Source organism: Symphalangus syndactylus, chromosome 19 (genome assembly GCF_028878055.3).
Source record: "Symphalangus syndactylus isolate Jambi chromosome 19, NHGRI_mSymSyn1-v2.1_pri, whole genome shotgun sequence".
Classification (NCBI taxonomy): Eukaryota; Metazoa; Chordata; class Mammalia; order Primates; family Hylobatidae; genus Symphalangus; species Symphalangus syndactylus.
This window is the reverse complement of record NC_072434.2, coordinates 89,398,587-89,419,446: the sequence shown is the minus strand read 5'-3', so window position 1 is coordinate 89,419,446 and position 20,860 is coordinate 89,398,587. Positions and strand designations below refer to the sequence as shown.

Here is a 20,860-nt window from a genome sequence, read left to right as displayed (position 1 = left end):
AAAGGATGACTATAAATTATTCCAATCTAACTTCTTACTACCATCAGACTGGTTTGTCTAAAGTACAATCTCCTTCAATAAAAACAAATATGAATTAAAATAAAATAAAATGCAAATCTCGTCATGTTATTCTCATTTAAAACCCTTCAGTAACCCATCACTGCCTTGGCTTGCTTCACAAGGCCCTCTGACATCTGAAAAGGGCCTATAATTTATTCAAATAATGTTTAGCATGCAGTATCCATGACATTAAAAATTGTTAGCAACCCTTACCAATAGATGAATGGATATGTAATATGGGATATTCATTTAATGGAATATTATGTTTCTATTTATTAATATGGTTATTGCCATATAATTAAATATTGGGAAGCAATTGCATTCCTATTACAGTAGAATATTGGCATGGAAAATATTAATGATATTAATATAGGTGTCCCTCTGTATCCATGGTGGATTGGCTCCCGGACTCCTCATGGATACCAAAATCTGCAAATACTCAACTTCCTTATATAAAATGGCACACTATTTGCATCTAACCTATGCATATCCTTCTGTATACTCTATTGGTTTATTTTTTATTTAGAGACAGGGTCTTACCCTGTTGCCCAGGCTGGAGTGCAGTGGTGCCCTGATAGCTCACTACAGCCTTAAACTCCTGGGCAAAAGTGATCCTCCTGTCTCAGCTTCCCAAGTAGCTGGGACCATAGGCACACACCACCAGGCCCGGCTAATCTTTAAAAATTTTTTTGTAGAGACAGGGTCTCACAATGTTGCCCAGGCTGGTCCTGAACTCCTGGCTTCAAGCAATCCTCAAGCCTCAGCCTCCCGAGTAGCTGAAACTATTGGGGTGCACCACCATGCCCAGCCCATCTTAACCATTTTTAATGTACAGTACAGCAGTGTTAACTACATGTACATTGTTGTGTAACATCTCTAGAACGTTTTCATCTTGCAGAACTGAAACTCTATACTCATTGAACAGCAGCTCCCCTTTTCCCCTCTGCCATTCCCTGGCCACTACCGCTCTATTTTCTGTTTCTAGGAACTGGGCTATTTTAGATACCTCACATGCAGTATTTGTGCATTAATATTTATAACTAAGGTGACCCTCAAACATGGGTTTGAAATCCATGGGTCCACTTCTCCATGGATTTTCTTCTGCCTCTGTTACTCTGGGACAGCAAGACCAAACCCCTCCTCTCCTCCTCCTCAGCCTACTCAGGGTGAAGACAATGAAGACGAGACCTTCATGATGACCCACTTCCACTTGTAGGATAGTAAATATATTTTCTCTTCCTTATGATTTTCTTAATAGTATTTTCTTTACTCTGGCTTACTTTATTATATGAATTCGGTAAATCATACATATAACATACAAAGTCTTTGTTAATTGATTGTGTATGTTATTGATACAGCTTCCAGCAATGGTAGGCTATTGGTTTAAGTTTTGGGGGAGGCAAAATTATACTTGGATTTTCAACTGCACGGGGGTCGGTGCCTTGAACCCCCATGTTGTTTAAGGGTCAACTGTAGTTTGTTTTACTTAGCATAATATCCTTAAGTTTCATCCATGTTAGAGTAGAACAGGATTTCTTTCTTGAAGTGTTGGTTTCTAAAAACTAGATAACAGAAGGGAAAAATCATTTTGATGTAATAGTGAGTGAAAAAGGTAAAATATTCTGGTTGTGTCTGAGTGATGTATAGAAGAGAGATCATTCCCTTCTTTTTTTCTCGTGCAATTTAATCAGCATGCATTTTTATAATGAAAACTTTGTAATAACATGGAGATATAATTTGTGATATAATTAGGTGGAAAAAAGCAAGATTCAGAATTTTACCTACTGAATTATACTATAAGATTATAGTTCTGCCAGGTATGGTGGCTCACATGCTCACACCTGTAATCCCTGCACTTTGGGAGGCTGAGGTGGGAGGATCACTTGAGGCTAGGAGTTCAAGGCCAGCCTAGGCAACATTTCAAGGCCCCGTCTCTAAAAAAAAAAAAAAAATTAGCTGGGAGTGGTAGCATATACCTGTAGTCCCAGCTATTTGGAAGGCTGAGATGGGAGGATCACTTTAGTCCAGGAGTTCAAGGCTGCAGTGAGCTATGATCGTGCCATAGTACTCCAGCCTGGGTAAGAGAGTGAGACCCAGTCTCTAAAAAACAGAATACGATAGCAACAAAAAATTACAGTCCAGTTAAAAACCTACACAGAAAAATAATATGTAAGGAAGTGTACCAAAATATTAACAATGATTATATTAAGGTGATGGCATTGTTGGAAAGGAAATTCCTATTTATTTAAAATTTTTTGTAATCTGGATATTACCTATACAAAAGAAATCTGGAATAAAACCATATTTATTAGTCTATTGCTGTGATTGTTTCTGTTCGATATAAAAATACATTTTATTTCTCTAATAAAGGGAAAACCACTTTTGCAGATTTCCCTGGGTCACGTTTTCCTGCTGCTGATCACAGCTTTAGCATCGTTTAATGTTTTCCTACCAATTACAAATAAGCAACACTCTCAGTATACACTTTTTACAATATATTCTCCTTATTGCCCCAAATTTACCTGATTCTACTCAGAAGTAATGGCTGGATGGCAGCCATTACTAACTAATCTGCAAAGTACCATCAGCTCTATAATTAAATTCCAGCATCTAACATAAACAAAAATTAGAGCAGATCAATTCCATTCTCCCCTATCTCCCAAAGGCAGGATGTGTAGGAACAATAACAGATAAAACATTTCATATCACCAACTACTTCAAAATAAGAACATAATTACTCCCACCCTTTCTCATTCTCTGAGAAACTTGATACAGTCAAATTCCAAATGATGTAAAGTCCCAGGGCTCTTCCAGAAGCTCAATGATAAAGTCCAGGTACAGGCTGATAGAAATTCCCACTTCACCAGGGTGTAGATTACATGGATCTTGTTCTACTAACTCAAAAGCCAATTCTGAAGTTTCAAAGAAAAAAATCCAAGGATACTTAACCAATTAAGAATAATGAAAGGTGGAGATTTGGGGCCTCTGGGGCTTGTGGTGTGCCTGGAGTAGTATGATACTTTCTATCCAAGATGAAAAGTGTAGGAAATGATTCAGTAGTGTCATTACATTATTTTAAGTGGTTACTAGCGAGTATCTATCACACTTTGACATCACAGTTGTCTCAACACTATAAATGTAACATTAAACCACTGACCACAGATATAAAGAAAACTCTAACATTTATTTATGGGTTTCCTCGCTTAGCGAAATGAGTAGGGACTGAATACCATCTCAAATATTTAAAAATGCATGTATTGGGCCAGGCGTGGTCAGGTTGGTGGGCACCTGTAATCCTAGCTACTCGGGTGGCTGAGGCAAGAGAATTACTTGAAACTGGGAGGTGGAGGTTGCAGTGAGCTGAGATTGTGCCACTGCACTCCCACCTGGGCGACAAAGTGAGACTCTGTCTGAAAAATAAGTAAATAAGTAAATAAATGCCATTGCAGTCATTCATGGAGAAATGAAAAGGCTTGGACTAAGGTGATGGATGTGGAAATGATGAGAAAGAGTTAAATTTATAATGTGAAGGTAGAGATGGCAGAAATGTGTTGATGTATTATAATACTGGATTTTTTCCAGAAGTCCAGTTTCAATTTCTTGTCACTGGTGAGTTTAGTCCAGTTGCATTTATTATGATTTTTTTTTTTTTTTTTTTTTTTTGAGATGGAGTCTCACTCCGTCGCCCAGGCTGGAGTGCAATGGCACAATCTCGGCTCACTACAAGCTCCGCCTCCTGGGTTCACGCCATTCTCCTGCCTCAGCCTCCTGAGTAGCTGGGACTACAGGCGCCCATCACCACGCCTGGCTAATTTTTTTCTATTTTTAGTAGAGATGGGGTTTCACCGTGTTAGCCAGGATGGTCTCGATCTCCTGACCTCATTATCCGCCCACCTCGGCCTCCCAAAGTGCTGGGATTACAGGTGTGAGCCACCACGCCTGGCCTATTATGATTATAAGTACCATTATCTTGTGTTTTCTAGATACTCTGATTATTCTATGCTTCTTTTTTGTCTTTTTGGACTGACGGAATGTCCTCTAATTCTTTTATGCTCTATATCAATTTGGAAGTTATGCATTCAGTTTATACTCTTTTGTAGTTACCCTTAATATTTAAACATGCATACTTACTTCACTCCAATGTTTGTATTACATCTTATATGCTATAATTATCAGTGGTTTAGTTCCAACACTTAGTAATGCTCTCTTTCTAAAGATTATTACAATATCTCATTTAGATTTATATTATTAATACTTTTCTCAGGAGCACTGTTGCTATTTTCTGATTAATCAAATATCAATGAAATTTCTGGGTTAAGGAGGCAAACTGCATATCTGCATCTAACTTTACTCTTTCTCAAACCTTATTAAAATGGCAGTAAATAAATATTTGTTAAAACAATCATACACCTACTTAGGAAGAATAGGAAAAAATACAATGGGAATAGAATTTTGGAAGCTGCGAAGTAGATGGATGAGTGACAATAATCTAGTAGATCTAGAAAACTGAACCCAAGACAGTAGTGAGTCAAGAATCCTCAAAAAGCATTGGTTACTTCTGGAAATGAGGGTGAGGGAGCAGGAACTAAAATTAGGGGAACTAGGGTAAAATATGTTTGAAAAGCTGTGAATTCCCTCTCAGTTTTCCCCACTAAGTGACTGCCTCCCCCCATCCCCACAGGAGTTTAGAGATTTACCTTCTAAAGAGTGTAAACAGAAGGTGTCTGAACTGGCAGCTAGATGCTTTTGCCTCCCAAGCAGAAGACTGAAGAATCTATTCCGAAGAATCAAGCCTGCATGAGAGAAAAATCCCCAACACTCCGATGCGGGTAATTCCCAGATTACCCAGTGATGAAGTTTAAAATTGACAAGTTCCATGCACGTGTTTGTTATGAACTGACAGCCAAGGTTTATCAGACACGGAGGAAAGCTACTAAAAAAACAAAGACCAGCCGGGCGCGGTGGCTCACGCTTGTAATCCCAGCACTTTGGGAGGCAGAGGCGGGCGGATCACGAGGTCAGGAGATCGAGACCACGGTGAAACCCCGTCTCTACTAAAAATACAAAAAAAAATTAGCCGGGCGTGGTGGTGGGCACCTGTAGTCCCAACTACTCGGAGAGGCTGAGGCAGGAGAATGGCGTGAACCTGGGAGGCGGAGCTTGCAGTGAGCCGAGATTGCGCCACTGCACTCCAGCCTGGGTGACAGAGCAAGACTCCATCTCAAAAAAAATAAAAAATAAAAACAAAAAATAAAAAAATAAAAAAATAAAAAAACAAAGACCAGAACAGACACAGATATCAACCTGGAGAGAACAGATTATGCAAAGAGAAGAAAACTTCAAATAAACTACCACTATTATCTTCAGAGATCTGAAACAAGAACAGGATGCTATTTAGAAAAGAACATTCAAAGAACAAAAACAAGCTACTGGAAATTTAAAACACAACAGAAATGAAAAACTCAATAAAAATATTGCAACAGAAAGTTCAAGAAATCTACCAGAGAGAACAAAGAGACAGAGATGGAAAATAAGTGAAAAATAAGAATATTAGGCTGGGCGCGGTGGTTCATACCTATAATCCCAGCACTTTAGGAGGCCAAGGCAGGCGGATCACTTGAGATCAGGCGTTCGAGACCAGCCTGGCCAACATGGTGAAACGCCATCTCTACTGAAAATACAAAAATTAGCCGGGCATGACGGCATGCGCCTGTAATCCCAGCATTTTGGGAGGCCAAGGCAGGCAGATCACTTGAGGTCAGGTGTTCAAGACCAGCCTGGCAACATGGTAAAAACCCTGTCTCTACTAAAAATACAAAAAAAAAAAAAAAAAAGAAGAAGAATATTAAAGACTAGTCCAGAAACACAAAAATGAATAATAGGAGTTCCAAAAGAGAGAAAAAAGAAAACAAAACAATTGCAAGAAAATTTCCTGGAACCAAAAGATACAAGTCACTAGTTTGAAAAGGCTCACCAGGTACCTAACACATTAGATATGTGTTTACACCAACGTAAATCATTGTGAAATTTCAAACTCTGGGGAAAACAGACAGTCCAGGGTTTCAGGAAAAAAAAAAAATTAATGGTTATATACAAAGGATTGGGAACTAGAATGGATTTGCACTGTCTCAATAGCATTACCAGGAACATGAAGATGAGGAGTGCCTTCAGAACTCTTACTGAAGACCTGGAAAATCCAAATCCATTTAATGAAGAAAAATCCACCGAATGTAGAATTCTATATCCAGCCAAAGATTAGCATAATCACTTTCAAACATACAAATCTCAAAAATTTTACCCCCAAGGCACTCTTTCCCAAGAAGCTATCAAATAATGTGTTAAAATGCTAGAGGAATTAGAAAGAGGAAAACTTGGGATAGAAAGAAGTCCAACCCAGAAGGAAAACAGTGACTCCCGGGAATATCACAAAGATCCCAGAACGATGGCTGTGCACAGTGTCGAGGTCAACCATCACACGAAAAGGGACAGTTTTGTTAAGGACTGTCATTACCATGGTCTCCCTGCCATGGTATCCTCTTCTGATCCAAGAACAGAATTCCAGGATAAGCCTGGCCCAGTTCTTATCTATCACTGACCTATCTTTACCATGTGCTGGTCAAGTTTCTGCTCACTCTTGCCCCACTCCTTGGATCTGATGAGGACCTTCATTTCATTTCTAAGTAGTTTTATGCTTTGATCTAATCCTGAAAGCCAGGGGTAGGCCCTAGTGAGTTTAGAAATAAAATATATAGAGCAGCCAACTCCTTTTGGTCATATTCTACTGGACACTGAACACCTGATTCGCATTACAGCTCTTCCAGACGACAACTATGGCAGCCATGAAAATTCAATTTTCTTTCTCTTTTTTTTTTTTAAAAAAGAAGTTGAAATCTGGGCCGGGCACAGTTGGTCACGCCTGTAATCCCAGCACTCTGGGAGGCCAAGGTGGGCGGATCACCTGAGGTCAGGAATTCAAGACCAGCCTGGCCGACATGGTGAAACCCTGTCTCTACTAAAAATACAAAAATTAGCCGGGTGTGGTGGTGCATGCCTGTAGCCCCAGCTACTCGGGAGGCTGAGGCAGGAGAATCACTTGAAGCCAGGAGGCAGAGGTTGCAGTGGGCCGAGATCGTGCCACTGCACTCCAGCCCGGGTGACAGAGTGAGACTCCATCTCAAAAAAAAGAGTTGAGATCTAGCTCTGTTACCCAGGCTGCAGAGCAGTGGGTCACGGTTGTGCCTCATTCCTGAGCTCAAGCAATCCTCTCACCTCAGCCTCCCAGTGAAATGCACCTCTTAAATCTACAGTTGCAGGAAATGTAATTGAATGATGATCCTAGCCATCATATTTGAGCCAAGGCCATCCATCCAATGGGCTGCTCCAGGCAATAATGAAGTGTTAAATCCCAGCATAATCTGGCTGAGGAAGTGCTGGGCCTAATAAGGAAAGAAAAAGACTATACACCAAAATCGCAAAAGGAATTAGAGAGGAATTGGCTCCTGAACTAGGAGCTAGGGGAGTACCCCTGAGATTGGATGAGAGTGCTTGACCAAGAGGCCTGGAATATAAAACTGGATGAGCAAGAATTCATCGACTTCAGGCACTTTCTCAGGACACAGAGTTAACACTCTGGCGAGGACCCTAGGAGATGGGGCACACTTGCTGCGAGGGTGACACCTGGAACAAGTGACACCAAACCCTGAGTGAAGTGGCAAACCAAGCTGATGGAAGTGGGAGGGCAGAATGGGTATCTAATGAGTCAGAAGACTCACTGGAGGATTCTGTTCCATGGGAGGGCTCAGATGCACTGCTCACCAAGGGCATCAGGCTGGTGAGAAAGGCACTAGTGTCACTAAGTTCTGTGATGGTGTCTTCTGCAAGCCAGGGTTGACTAGATTAGCTAATTGTAGACCTGGGTTTGTTAAACCCATGGAATGATTTGCTAGCCAGCTCTCCTATACCCAGGTAACAGAGGCCAAGCAGAGTTGTTTGAGCACAGAAGTTAAGAGGCCTCATATAATGAGCAGACAGATTGAAGAGGGAGTTAAGGGGAAAGGTGGAGATGGTTAATAGAACATAGCATGCTCAGGAGCAAAACAGATGGGCAGCCAACAAAGGTGCTGCCTAACATCTACAACCAAAAAAGGGCAAGGATGGGGAAGTGGAGGCTGCGGATGGTCACCCCAATAAAAAGTCATAATCCGTGCTTAGTTCCTAAGCCTGAGTCAATAATCTGACCAACATAGGTCTTACTTTTAAATCATCTTTTAGTTTTCCTTTGTAATTAGTTGAAGTTCTCCATAATTCCACTTAGGTTGGAACTTCAAAAGACATAGACCTCTAAATAACCTTTCCATTTGTATGAAAATGCCATTATCTCCTTCCAGCTCCCATACCCTGAAGATCCTAGAAGGCTCTAACTCAATATTAAAAGAATGATTATTTGGTAGCCTATATGTCAGTAAGATTTTTCACTAATCCTTCTCACAGTTGCCAGTTTTTGTGATATTCCAAAAGGCAGAAAGTATTTGCAGGAAGTTGCCATTTATAGAATATGAACTGTATGGATCAAAGTTAAATGATTTTTTAAATGATCTATTTCAAGAGAAACACCAGATTTGAAATTGATCTTCAGGAAGCAAAGGGCTGAAAGTTATAAAAATTAAAGAGAAAAGAATGTGTCTACACTAAAGTTCAAGGACATGACAACCAGGGAATTTTACACAGGTTTCAACTTTTTATACAACAATTTTTTGTTTGTTTGTTTGTTTGAGACAGAGTCTTGCTCTGTCACCCAGGCTGGAGTGTAGTGGTATGATCTCAGCTCATTGCAACCTCTGCCTCCCAGGTTCAAGTGATCCTCCTCCCTCAGCCTCCCAAGTAGCTGGGATTACAAGTGTGTACCACCACACCCAGTTATTTTTTCTATTTTTAGTAGAGACAGGATTTCATCATGTTGGCCAGGCTGGTCTCAAACTCCTGACCTCAAGTGATCCACCTGCTTCAGCCTCCCCAAGTGCTGGGATTACAGGCGTAAGGCACTGTGCCCAGCCTTATAGAACAATTTTAAAGCATATACACACATGCATTTAACTAGTTTGATCTCTGAAGCTATTATAGAACATTTAGCAATATGACATTTACCCTTAGATGTTGACTTTTATGGGGCTTTGATTTTCTAAATGTGTTTACATGTATTCACTATTAAATGGATTTAAACATGTACAAATAGATACTTGTATTTATCAATTCAAATTTGTGATTTTTTTCATGTGCTTTTTTCCCACCCATTTATTTGGAAAAGTTCTTAAAAGTAGTTATACCCAAAGCTGTTTATCAGTAGAATTTAATTAGAGTAAATTGTGTTGGTATACAAATATAGAAAAATATTTACAGAGCTTAATAGCTCAGTGACCCCTATTGGTACATAAGTATTATAAATATGTGTAATTTTCAAAGGGTGTGTCATGTCCCTTAAAAAGGGTAAAAATAAAATAAAACTTTAGGACCTAAGCACCCACTGTGGCTAATTGCCCAAACCAGTGGAGATTATTATCCTAGACAGCCACCTGCAGTGCAAGCAAACTCAAGTATGTACTGCATGCCAACCAAGTAACAGTTGATTCCTCAGTTATTAAATTTAATCCTCATAAAAACATTTTCATATTATTATACTCCTTTTGCAGATGTGAAACCAAGCTCTGAAGGATTAAGTGGCTCACTGAAGGCCACATGGCTATAAGTGGTAGCTGGGGAGTTTGAACTCAGATCTTCTAGTACTAGATGTGGTATTTGTTCTTCTTTGGCACAGAAACCCATAGATCAGGAGTTGGCAACCTTTTTCTGCAAAGGCCAGATGATAAATATCTCAAGCTTTCCAAGCTGTAGGTCTTTGTTGCAACTACTGAACTCTGCCCATGTAGTCAGGAAACAACCATAGATAATATACAAATAAATGAGTTTAGCTGTGTTTCAGTGAAACTTTATTTACATGCACAGGTGGTGGGCAGGATTTGGCCAGAGGCCATGATTTGCTAACTCCTGATAGAGATTAAAACATACAAACAAACCATAGAGGGACTAGACTCTAGAGATCCTCCTTTTCTGACCTTCGGAGGTATTTGTCATTATTGCTCCACTTACTATCCTGAGCATGTGATGATGATGATTTCGCTGTAAATTCGTCCTCTAGTTCTTACCTCTTCCACAGTGCCAGCTTGCTTTTCCCTAACACTAATTCCAGCTTTGTGCAGAAACACTTTAAGGCAGTAATCAGTATCTTTTTTTAATGTGAGCATCAATTCAGGAAAAACAAGCTTTTTCTCTTACTCTTGGTAAAAATTGCTTTATTGAATCCCAAAAGGTAAAAACAATGTGTTTTTACAACTTAGATTCCTTTACTGAATATTTCCAAATGCTTCAAAAAATTGCTACTGCTTTTTGGTCACCAAGGTGCTAATATCTGTGCAGCAGAATCATCTTTCTAATCTTCCCCTCCTTAACTTTACATAATGCTTTAGGATTCAAAACATGCATTCTTGTACCTTCTTTCATTTATCTTTGAAGCAAACTTGGAAGTAGTTATTATTACGGAGAAACTGATACTCAACAGGGGTTAAGTGACTCACCACAGTCACAATTCCTTCTCTCCAACTTCATACTGAACAAGGAGGTGCTGTGCTAGGTGCAAAATAAAGAGAGAAAATTCCACTTCCTTACCTGTCTCTCTTATCCCCTTTGCGATCCCCAGACTCCACTAAAATCTTTGTGCCTAGATAAGCAATTCTGAAAAGATTCTTCGGGCCAGGTAGCTTTTTCCCCTTAAAGTCTCTGTTGCTGAACCGAATGCTGCATTTGAAATGAGATCAGAGACCTTTCTGGAAAGTCAAACAGAGCATGAAGCGCTCTCATCTTGGGCTGCTCGTCCACTGCCTTATGGGATCGTTCTCTCCACGGACTCATCTCCACTATTACACATGACTCGTTTTTAAACTTCTTAGACTCTCTGGTCAATGTAAAGTTCATTCCTGATATTTTATTCTGTTTACTACTTGTTCTAAAATACAGTTTTATTTCCCCAAATAAATAACAATTCCTTACTGTCTCTGTCAATAGACTTTCTGCACACGGTCAGCCCCTTGCATCAACTGGCCTCTCTTCAACTAATTTTACAGAGAGGATCATTTCTACAGTGGGTTCTTTATTTGATCAGTTGTGTTACTGTTCATAGTCATTTCTTCAAGATCTGCTCTTAATTCTTTCAGATTTTGTTGGTTGGCTAATATGAATAGTTATCCTAATATTTCCACTGAGCACATTCAGTAGTTTAGGCCATTTTTATTAGTTTCAGGTAACGATAGTTTTTAATTACAAGGAGTAGCTGTCACACAGAGAACCGGCTGAATGAAACCTTTTCGCCCCACTCACCTCTGCAATCAGATCATGCAGCTCTCCTTCAGTAGGGCAGCATCCTAATGACCTGATAATTGTTCCAATCTCTCTGGAAAAAAAAAAAAAAAGTTTTCAATGGTTTTAGAATATAAACTCTGAAAAGGCCATTTTTCTCCAAATTATCTCAGAGCATATTTTGTAATGTAGGAAACCAAATCACTCCGATATTGCCTCATGATTATAAAAGATGTTTTCTGGGGAAAGAAAAAGGAGGATAAGTGAACCAAAGAAAGATGAAAGAAATGCTTTCATTGACTGGCAAGTGCCTTGCCTGGGCCAATATAAAAAAGTTCTAGAAAGAAAAAGAAACGTTGGCCATGTACCAACTGACTTTAAGTGTTACTTAACTCTTTTGAGCCTCAGTTTCCACACCTGTAAAATGGGGATGATAATGACTCCCACAGAGTTTTGTGGTGAAGTTGACATTAATTATCAGAGTGTTAAAAGCATGGCCTCTAGCGCAAAACCACTAGGGTTCAAATCCCAGCTCTGTGACTTACTAGATCGGAGAAGTCACCTACCTAATCAATGTGTGCATAAGCCTACCTGGTTGGTAAAACACAGTGACTTCCTTCAGACACTAAGAACCGGGACAGGGGACACACTAAGGGTTAAATAAGAAGAGCTATCATAATACAAAGCACATCTCCCGGCAGAGCAGCTACTCAATAAATAGTAGTTATTCACCTCTCCCTGCCCCCATCATAACATAGTTCAATTCCACAAATAACCTAAGAAAAGTATAAATGCTATTCAACACTGTCTGAATATTAAGATGGGGATGTGTAATTGATTACGAAATATTTCCATTCAAAATTATCAAAATTAAAGTTGTAATGTTTGAATGTTAATTTAATTTCACAAATATTCACTTGACTAGAATAGTTAATTTATTTACCATTCTGGATAATTTTAGTGGTATTATGTTTACTCCCTATTTTACAAAGAAAACATCTTAAATAAGAATTTTAAATTTCGTCACTGAAAGAGGTTGCAGAATGAGTATCAACTTAAAAGTAAAACCTAAAGTCAGTAACTGTGGAATATAGGATTCTTTTCACTTACTGATCTTCCTTCTTAATAAATGAAGGGCCAACAAAACATGTACTATCCTTGTGTCAAGTATCTTTCCTTTTTCCCCTGTTTGCTTGTTTTTTTCTTTCATATAGCAAAGACATTATTATTATTATTATTATTATTATTTTTTTTTTTTTTTTTTTTTTTTTTTTTTTTTTTTTTTAAGAAAGGGTCTCACTTTCGTTGCCCAGGCTGGAGTGCAGTGATGCAATCTCAGCTCACTGCAGCCTTGACTTCCCAAAACTCAGGTGATCCTCCCACCTCAGCCTCCCAAGTAGCTGGGACTACAGATGCGTGCCACCAGGCACGGCTAATCGCACATTCTCACTCTTATTGCAGGCAAGAGTTTTGAAGGAGGGCAACACAATCGCACATTCTCACACTTACTGGAGCTAAATAAGTTGGTCTCAGGGAGGCAGAGAGTAGAATGGTGGTTCTTCCCAGAGGCTGGGAAGGGAAGAGGAGAAGGAGGACAAAGAGAAATTGGGTTAATAGGAACAAAAATATAGTTAGACAGAAGGAGTAAGTTCTAGTATTTGACAGTACAGTAGGAAAATTAGAATGAACAATAATTTATTCTATTTTCAAAATAGCAAGAAGAGAAGAATTATAATGTTCCCAACACAAAGATAAACGTTTGAGGCGATGGATATCCCAATTGCCCTGACTTGATCATTACACATTGTATGCAGGTATCAAAATAGCACATGGACCTCACAAATATGTACAGCCATGGTATATCGACTTTTTAATTAGCAAAAAAAAAAAAAAAAAAAGATTTTTGAAGGAGACAAGATGGGGAAAAGACAAATTCTAGGCCCATGCTAGACCAAACAGCAGCCATCAACTACGTCTGGCTATTATGCATTTGAAATGTGACTACTGCAAATGGAAACGTACTGTCAGTGTAAAATACACACTGATTCCAAAAGCTTAGTATGAAAAAAGAAAATGCAAAATAGCTCATTAATAATTTTTAATATTGGTTACATGTTGAAATGATAACACTTTAGACACACTGGGTTAAATAAGATACATTGTTAAAATTAATTTTACTTGTGTTAAATTATTAGGTTCGTGCAAAATTGTGGGTTTTGCCATTAAAAGGGCAAAAACTGCAATTACTTTTGCACCAACCTATAAGTTTCGCCTAAAGCTGCCTCCTTACATGTTTTAAGCTTGACCTAGAGGTTTCTGCATATATAGTGAACTGCAACCTAACTGGATGTTACAACAGACATAACCTACTCATGCCCCAATCACAGCGTTTCGGCCAGTCACAGCCAATGGTTCAAATCTTGTTCAAAGGAGGCCAACTTCGAGCTGTAACTACGCCAGCTGTTTCTGCACCTCACTTCCATTTTCCGTACATCACTTTCCTTTTTTTGGAGGGGTGAGCTGATTCTCAGATGGTTCTTTGCTCAATTAAATTCTGTTAAATTCAATTTGTCTAAAGTTTTTCTTTTTCTTTTTTTTTTTTTTTTTTTTTTTTTGAGATGGAGTCTTGCTCTGTCGCCAGACTGGAGTGCAATGGCACAATCTTGGCTCACTGCAACCTCCGCCTCCCAGGTTCAAGCAATTCTCCTGCCTCAGCCTCCTGAGTAGCTGGGACTACAGGCAAACGCCACCACGCCCAGCTAATTTTGTGTATTTTTAGTAGAGATGGGGTTTCACCATGTTGGCCAGGATGGTCTCGATCTCTTGACCTCGTGATCCACCCGCCTCAGCCTCCCAAAGTGCTGGGATTACAGGCGTGAGCTACCACGCCCGGCCTTGTCTAAAGTTTTTTTTCCAACACCTGTTTCTTTTTTACTAAAAAAACGTGGCTAACAGAAAATGGAAAATCATATACTATGCAAACTCGCTCTGGACACGGATTTCTAGGGAAGAGCTCCCATCAGGGGTCAGACTGTGAGAAGAGAGCAGGTAATGAGAAAATGAGAATTACACTGTGCTGTGTCAGCAACAGAAGCCTCCGCGTTCCTCTCTGGGGCACTCCCAGCTACTCGGGAGGCTGAGGCAGGAGAATCGCTTGAACCCAGGAGGCAGAGGATGCAGCGAGCCGAGATGGTGCCACTGCACTCCAGCCTGGGCAACAGAGTGAGAGTCTGTCTCAAAAAAAAAAGTACTAAGTAAATGTAAGGTATGGAAATTTGTGTCACAATCTCACATACGGTACTTGAGTAACCTGAGTATAAAATGTCTACCTGGGGTACAGTATTGACAGGATACACAAGGAGCTGGTAACATTAACTGGAGGGTGGAGAATGCCTTGGAGGAGAGCGGGTGGCAGGGGCAAAGGCTGGAGGAAGTCTTTTCAGCATCTACCTTTTGAATCTTTTGAATTACAAACAAATGAATACATACATTTTAAATTAAGTAACTTAGTCCCAGCTACTAGGGAGGTTGGGGCAGGAGGACGGCTGGAGGCCAGGGGTTCAAGGCTGCAGTGAGCTATTACACACCTGTAAATGGCCACTGCACTCCAGCCTGGGCAGCACAGCAAGACTCTGTCTCTGAAAACATTTTTTAATCAAACAACTTACAACTTCACAAAATGAATATTCTGGCCCGATGATAAAAGGCTATAATTGTCTTAAACACATAAGAGAAGCGCAGTCTGACCCAGGGATAGGCAGTGAGGGGCAAGAAGAGCAAATAAACCTAAGAGAGAGTTAGAAGGAGTCATCAGACTTCACGAGGGAGAGGAAGGTCAAAAGAGTTAAGAATTTCTTATCAGTTGGTAACGAGTTACCAATATCAAGGACTGCATCAATCACTGAGTTCAGAAAATGGAAGGAGAAACAGGCCAGTCGCGGTGGCTGACATCTGTAATCCCAGCACTCTGGGAGGCTGTGGGTGGGAGGATCACTTGAGGCCAGGATTTCGAGACCAGCCTGGGCAACACAGCAAGACTGCCATGTCTACAAAAAAATTTAAAAATTAGTCGAGTGTGGTGGCATGTGCCTGTAGTCCCAGCTACTCAGGAGACAGAGATGGGAGGATCAGTTGAGCCGAGGAGTTCACGGCTGCAGTGGACTATGATCCTGCAATTGTACTCCAGCCCGGGTGCAGAGTGAGATCCTGCCTCTAAAAGAAATACCAATAAATGTGCAAAATAAAAAAAAATAAATTTTTAAAAAGGAAGTTAAAAAATTTGGGTGGAGGGAGATGAAGAGTTCAATCTAGGACATGGTGAATTTCCAACATGCTTGTTCTTGCTGGTTATGCCATGAAAACCCCGGCCTTCTCTCAGGGTTACGTCGCAGTGAGCAGCCTCGAGAGATGACGTAATGTCTCCCTCCAGGCCAAAGAGCAGGCTTGCTTCCTGCTTGCTATAAAAGCAGTAGATATCCCCTGTTCTGTTCCCTGAAATTCTCTGTTCAGAAAACTCTGTTCCCTTTCTGTAATGCCACCCATTGCCTGTGCAGGCATCCAGCTGGGCCCATCACCAGGAAAAGGTGAGGGCAGGAGTAACTGTCACCCACAAGCTGATGCTCATGTTGCCTGCTGTGCCAAGAGGAATGAAGTCCTGTGTCACTGACCCAGGAGTCTCAAGTCTTGTGGCAACATCCATGAAACAGTAACAAGCTAACTTACTAGCTTACAAGTAGGGTAACATCGAACCACAGACTTGATACTCATAAGAGTGTGAAGTGCAGGAGAAGGATCTGGCTGGAGACGTGGATCTGGTCATGAAGCCACAGGAGCAGAAGAGCTCCTCTACGTAGAATGTATTGGCTGGGAAAGACAAGGAAGAGGTCTGAGGAGTACCCACATTCAAGGAATGATCCAAGAAAGAAGAACCTGCATGAGAGATGGAGCAGAGGAGCCAGAGAAGGAAGTGAACATCCAGGAGAGGGCCGTGGCATGGAGGCTAAAGAAAAAGAAAATACAAAGTCATCCTTGGCTTTCCAATGCTGCTGAGAGGTCAAGGGAGGTAAATTATGAGAAATATCCACTGGAGTTAGTAAAACAGGAGATCAGCTATGATTTTGACAAGGGCACTCTCTGTTGAAGGTGGAGGAGAAATTAGATTGCAGTGGGTCAAGGAGGATCTAAGAAGGGAAGGAGAGAAGTCAGGCGTGGTGGTGGATGCCTGTAGTCCCAGCTACTCATGAGGCTGAGGCGTGAGGATTGCTTGAGCCCAGGGGAAGTGGGGGCGAAGGTTGCAGTGAGCACAGATCGCGATGTGAACAGCCACTGACTCGGCACTCCAGCCTGGGCAACATACACAGACCCCCACATCAAAAAACAAACAAACAAAAACCCCAAAAAACAAACAGAAGTAAAGGGGAGGGAAGGGGTGTCTGGAGAGGAACATGATGTTAAAGAGGATGTTTTTTCTTTTTTGATCCTGAAGACCTGAATGATGTGAGCATATTTTAATGCTACGGGGAATGAGCCCGTGCAAAGAAGAAGGCTGATGAGGGCATTGTTCGCTGGGTGGGTGGGTTTCCTGAGGGGTGGGAAGGCCTGGGCCAGGCACTCCGTGCTCAGTGTTCTTCCAGCCACCCCCATCCTAGGTCCTGCCACCTGCAAGTTGCTACATGTGAGAGAATGGCAAGTTCTTCCCTATCATAGGAAATTTCCCTCTCCCTCTTCCCACATCCCCTTGAGGAGCCCATCACCATCCTCTTCTCTGCTGAGCAAATCTGCTATGGTCTCACCTGCCCGGGTAGACTCAGAAAACAAAGCCCACATGATTGACATCTTCCAGGCATTCAGCAACTTCTTTCTCTCTAGTCTCGAATCACAAAGGCCTGATGATGTAAGAAAAAAAGGCAAAGATTCTTTTGCTGATGAAGCCACAGTGGCCTAAAGAACAATACCACGGCTTCCTCAAGAACTCACGCTGTACACCTACAAACCGCTCCACTAGCTCACCTGTATCTCATCTACCTTCTTCTCTTTTGCTCTACTGCACTGGACGAGGTTATTTCCTCTTGTGGAGAGCTAATCTCTTCATTGAGCTCTGGGGCCCTGGAAGCTGTGCTAAGTCTCCCTGTGGCTGAGCCTGGTGCAGACGACATGGATGCTGTCCCTGTCTCAGGCCTAGACAGCTCATGAGCGCAATGCTTTCCCTCTCTCCAGTTTCCCCCAGAGGCTGCACTAAGCCTTGGGGTCCCAGAACAGCAAGTCTTCTCTGAGTATCATTGATGGGTTCTTGGAAGCTGCAACTGAAAGCAAAAGGACGTATAACAAAACCATTTTTTTTCTCATCAACTTTGTAACAACATTATTCAAAGACTTGCCGTACATCATTTCATTTAAAGTCGCAGTTTCCAACAACTGATTGAAAGGTTAAGAGAAGACTTACTGTACAATATAAGAGATGAAAAGAAGCCACGAAAACTACTAATATTAACTTTTTATCGGTCTTGACAAGTAGGGGTACAAGATTGAATCGGACTTAGAAAAGTAATGTGACTTATCTGTTATCTCAAGTTTTATCATACAATTCATATCTGTATCCCTAGTTTGTCTTTGGAAATGGCATGATGAAGAAACTCGCATTTAAAGACTTCTCTGTCCTCTGTGTAGTACAAGACAAGGTCCTCTGCTGAGAGTGAACGGGATGGAAGAAAAGAGACAGTCTGAGCTGTGTCTGGGCTCCCTCCAGCACTTAACATCACCACAACTTGCCACCAGGCGCGTATATCTCAAGATGCAAGCCCCCTTCTCGCTCTCACATTCTAAAACCTGCACTTCTCCAGAAGTGCTGGATATTTCTGGGTGCTCCCCAGAGGCCCCCTCTATTCTTCTCCACCTGCCCAGTTTCTCCAGCCGGCTGACCTCTGCTTCTGTGCCAGGCTTCCTTGCCTCAGGCTCCCTGCTTTGTGCAGTCAACAGGAGGCATGGCATGCATCTTCTACTGCTGTGTAACAAGCCGCCTGCCACAGAGTGACGGAATCAACAGTGGCTTATTCTTTTCCGCCATTCTGCGGGTTGGCCTCGTGGTTCCTCCGCTAGTTTGGCCTAGGCTCACTCATGGAGCTGTGCTTGGCAGTTAATCTACACATGGCTGCTCAATCCTCTACACTCAGCCACTCATAATGGCCACTGTCACCACCCTGAACTCTGGGCCCTTTACCCTCCATCCTGCCTGCTGTTAGTCCATAATCCTGAACATCTCTAATTTTCACGTTCTTTGTTCCTGCAAAGCACTGCTGCAATAACTAATAAAATAATAAAATAAAAAAACATGGCCTATTACAAATTCACCCCATCCAACATCAAATCTGTCCTGGGTGTTGCCTAACAATCCACTCAGTCGTCTGTTGACTTCCTGGCAAACTCCCTCAAAACAGCTATTCTGGAGCATCTCTTGCCTCAAGCTCCAAAGTACTCACTCCCTTCATCTCAGAAAACGTCCTTATCACCCATTTCACTCAACAGATGTGAACTGCATGATCACTAGATGCTATGATTAATCCTCATGTCACCTTTACAGTCACTGACTTTGTACCACTTTAGAGGAATGTCGTATAGCTCTTGCCTCATGCTCTTAGCTTTGGAGAAATAAAAAGTGCTCCTCCTCAAAGAAGCAAATCTCTCTCTTAGTTTTTCGTGTCCACACTCAGCTCTTGTTCTTCACACACTTGCCTCTCCCTCTCAGCATCTTCATTCTTTTCTTTATTAGCTGTTTCCTCTTTTGCCTTAAAATATTCAGGTATCTTCCTTATCTTGAAAACACTTGATAGGTGCTTCACCACTCTATTCTATTTCCCGGCTTCCTTTCACTAATCACAACACTTCTTCTACATGGCTTATCTTGTAACTGACAGCTTCATGTCACACTCATCCACCCCATACCTCACCACGTTGCAGAATCCTGCCATCACTAGCTCTCCACTGCTCAGCCAATCAGCCAATATCTCCCTCCCACTCCCTCCTTTCCCTCCTCCTGTCCACTTCCCTTTCTCCAATAACCTCCTTACTGTCCCCTACCCCCAAGCTTCTGGTTGCAAGATAATCTCCATGGTTTTGTCTTCCTTTTTGGTGGTGGTGAGGGGATTGAGGGGATGGGGTCTGCTCTGTTACCCAGGCTGGAGAAGTGGCACGATCACACTCACTACAGACTGAAACTCCTGGGCTCAAGTGATTCTCCTGCTTCAGCCTTCCAAGCAGCTGAGACTACAAGTACACACTATCATGGCCAGCTAATTTTTTTTTTTCTTAATAGAGACAGAGTCTCGCTATGTTGCCCAGGCTGGTCTTGAATCCCAGGCTGGTGGGATCAAGTGATCCTCCCACCTCAGCCTCCCAAAGTAGTGGGATTACAAGCATGAGCCTTGCCAGGTTGCTACAGTTTAAAATATTACAGAAGGTGGCCTGGGCAACATGGCAAGACCCCATCTCTACCAAAAATTTAAAAAAAATTATTGGAGTGTGGTGGCGCATGCCTGTAGTCCCAGCTACTCGGGGGAGGATTGCTTGAGCCCAGGAGGTTGAGGCTGCAGTGAACCGAGATCGTGGCACTGTACTCCAGCCTAGGCAACAGAGTGAAACCCTGTCTCAAAGTAAAAAAATAAAATATTACAGAAGGCTAAGAGAATAAGCAGAATCTTAGACCTGGACAAAAAGAAGACGACTGACCTCAATAAGAGCACTTGCAGAGGAGAAAAAGAGGAAGAAAAACCTCCAAAAGAGAGCCAGCAAAAAGAGAATTGAGATCACAAGGATAGAGTACACCGCGGAGGAATAGGGCTATTAAAGAAAATGCACATCTTATCCCACAGCTGAGAGTCCCACAGCACTTACTGCGTGCCAGGGACTGTCCTGACACAGTAATCCCCACATTAACTCCCTGAACCTCATGACAACGAGGAGGTAGGTACTATTATTGTCCCCACTTTACAGATAGAAAACTAAAGTTCAGAGACATTAAACAACTTCTCAGGGATCACGTGTAGTTAATATTCAAGCAATGACCCCCTCGGCACTAGGGAAATACAGGAAAGAGCTGGGGAGAAGTCTGACAAGGATGAGTAGAAAACGGGGATGAGGGCCGGGCGCGGTGGCTCACGCCTGTAATCCCAGGACTTTGGGAGGCCAAGGTGGGCAGATCACCTGAGGTCAGGAGTTCGAGACCAGCCTGGCCAACATGGTGAAACCCCATCTGTACTAACAAGAGCGAAAATCCGTCTCAAAAAAAAACAAAGGGAAAAGAAAAAAGAAAAAAAAGAAAACGGGGATAAGAACAAAAGAAAGTCACTCACAATGGGAGAAAAGCAGATAAGTAGCTTTCTGGCTCAAGAATGAACATCTC

The 20,860-nt window shown here is 41.7% G+C and overlaps 1 protein-coding gene across 4 annotated transcripts in view; it reads right to left on the bottom strand.

Moving 5' to 3' along the window:
* EFCAB2 (EF-hand calcium binding domain 2) overlaps positions 1-20,860 on the bottom strand; it is a 195,534-nt gene that overhangs the window by 84,195 nt on the left and 90,479 nt on the right. For all 4 annotated transcript variants that reach the window (XM_055233583.2, XM_055233578.2, XM_063613561.1 and 1 more), the window contains one exon: positions 11,488-11,560. In XM_055233583.2, coding sequence (XP_055089558.1) covers positions 11,488-11,560 — 73 coding nt within the window. The remainder of the gene's footprint in view (positions 1-11,487; positions 11,561-20,860) is intronic.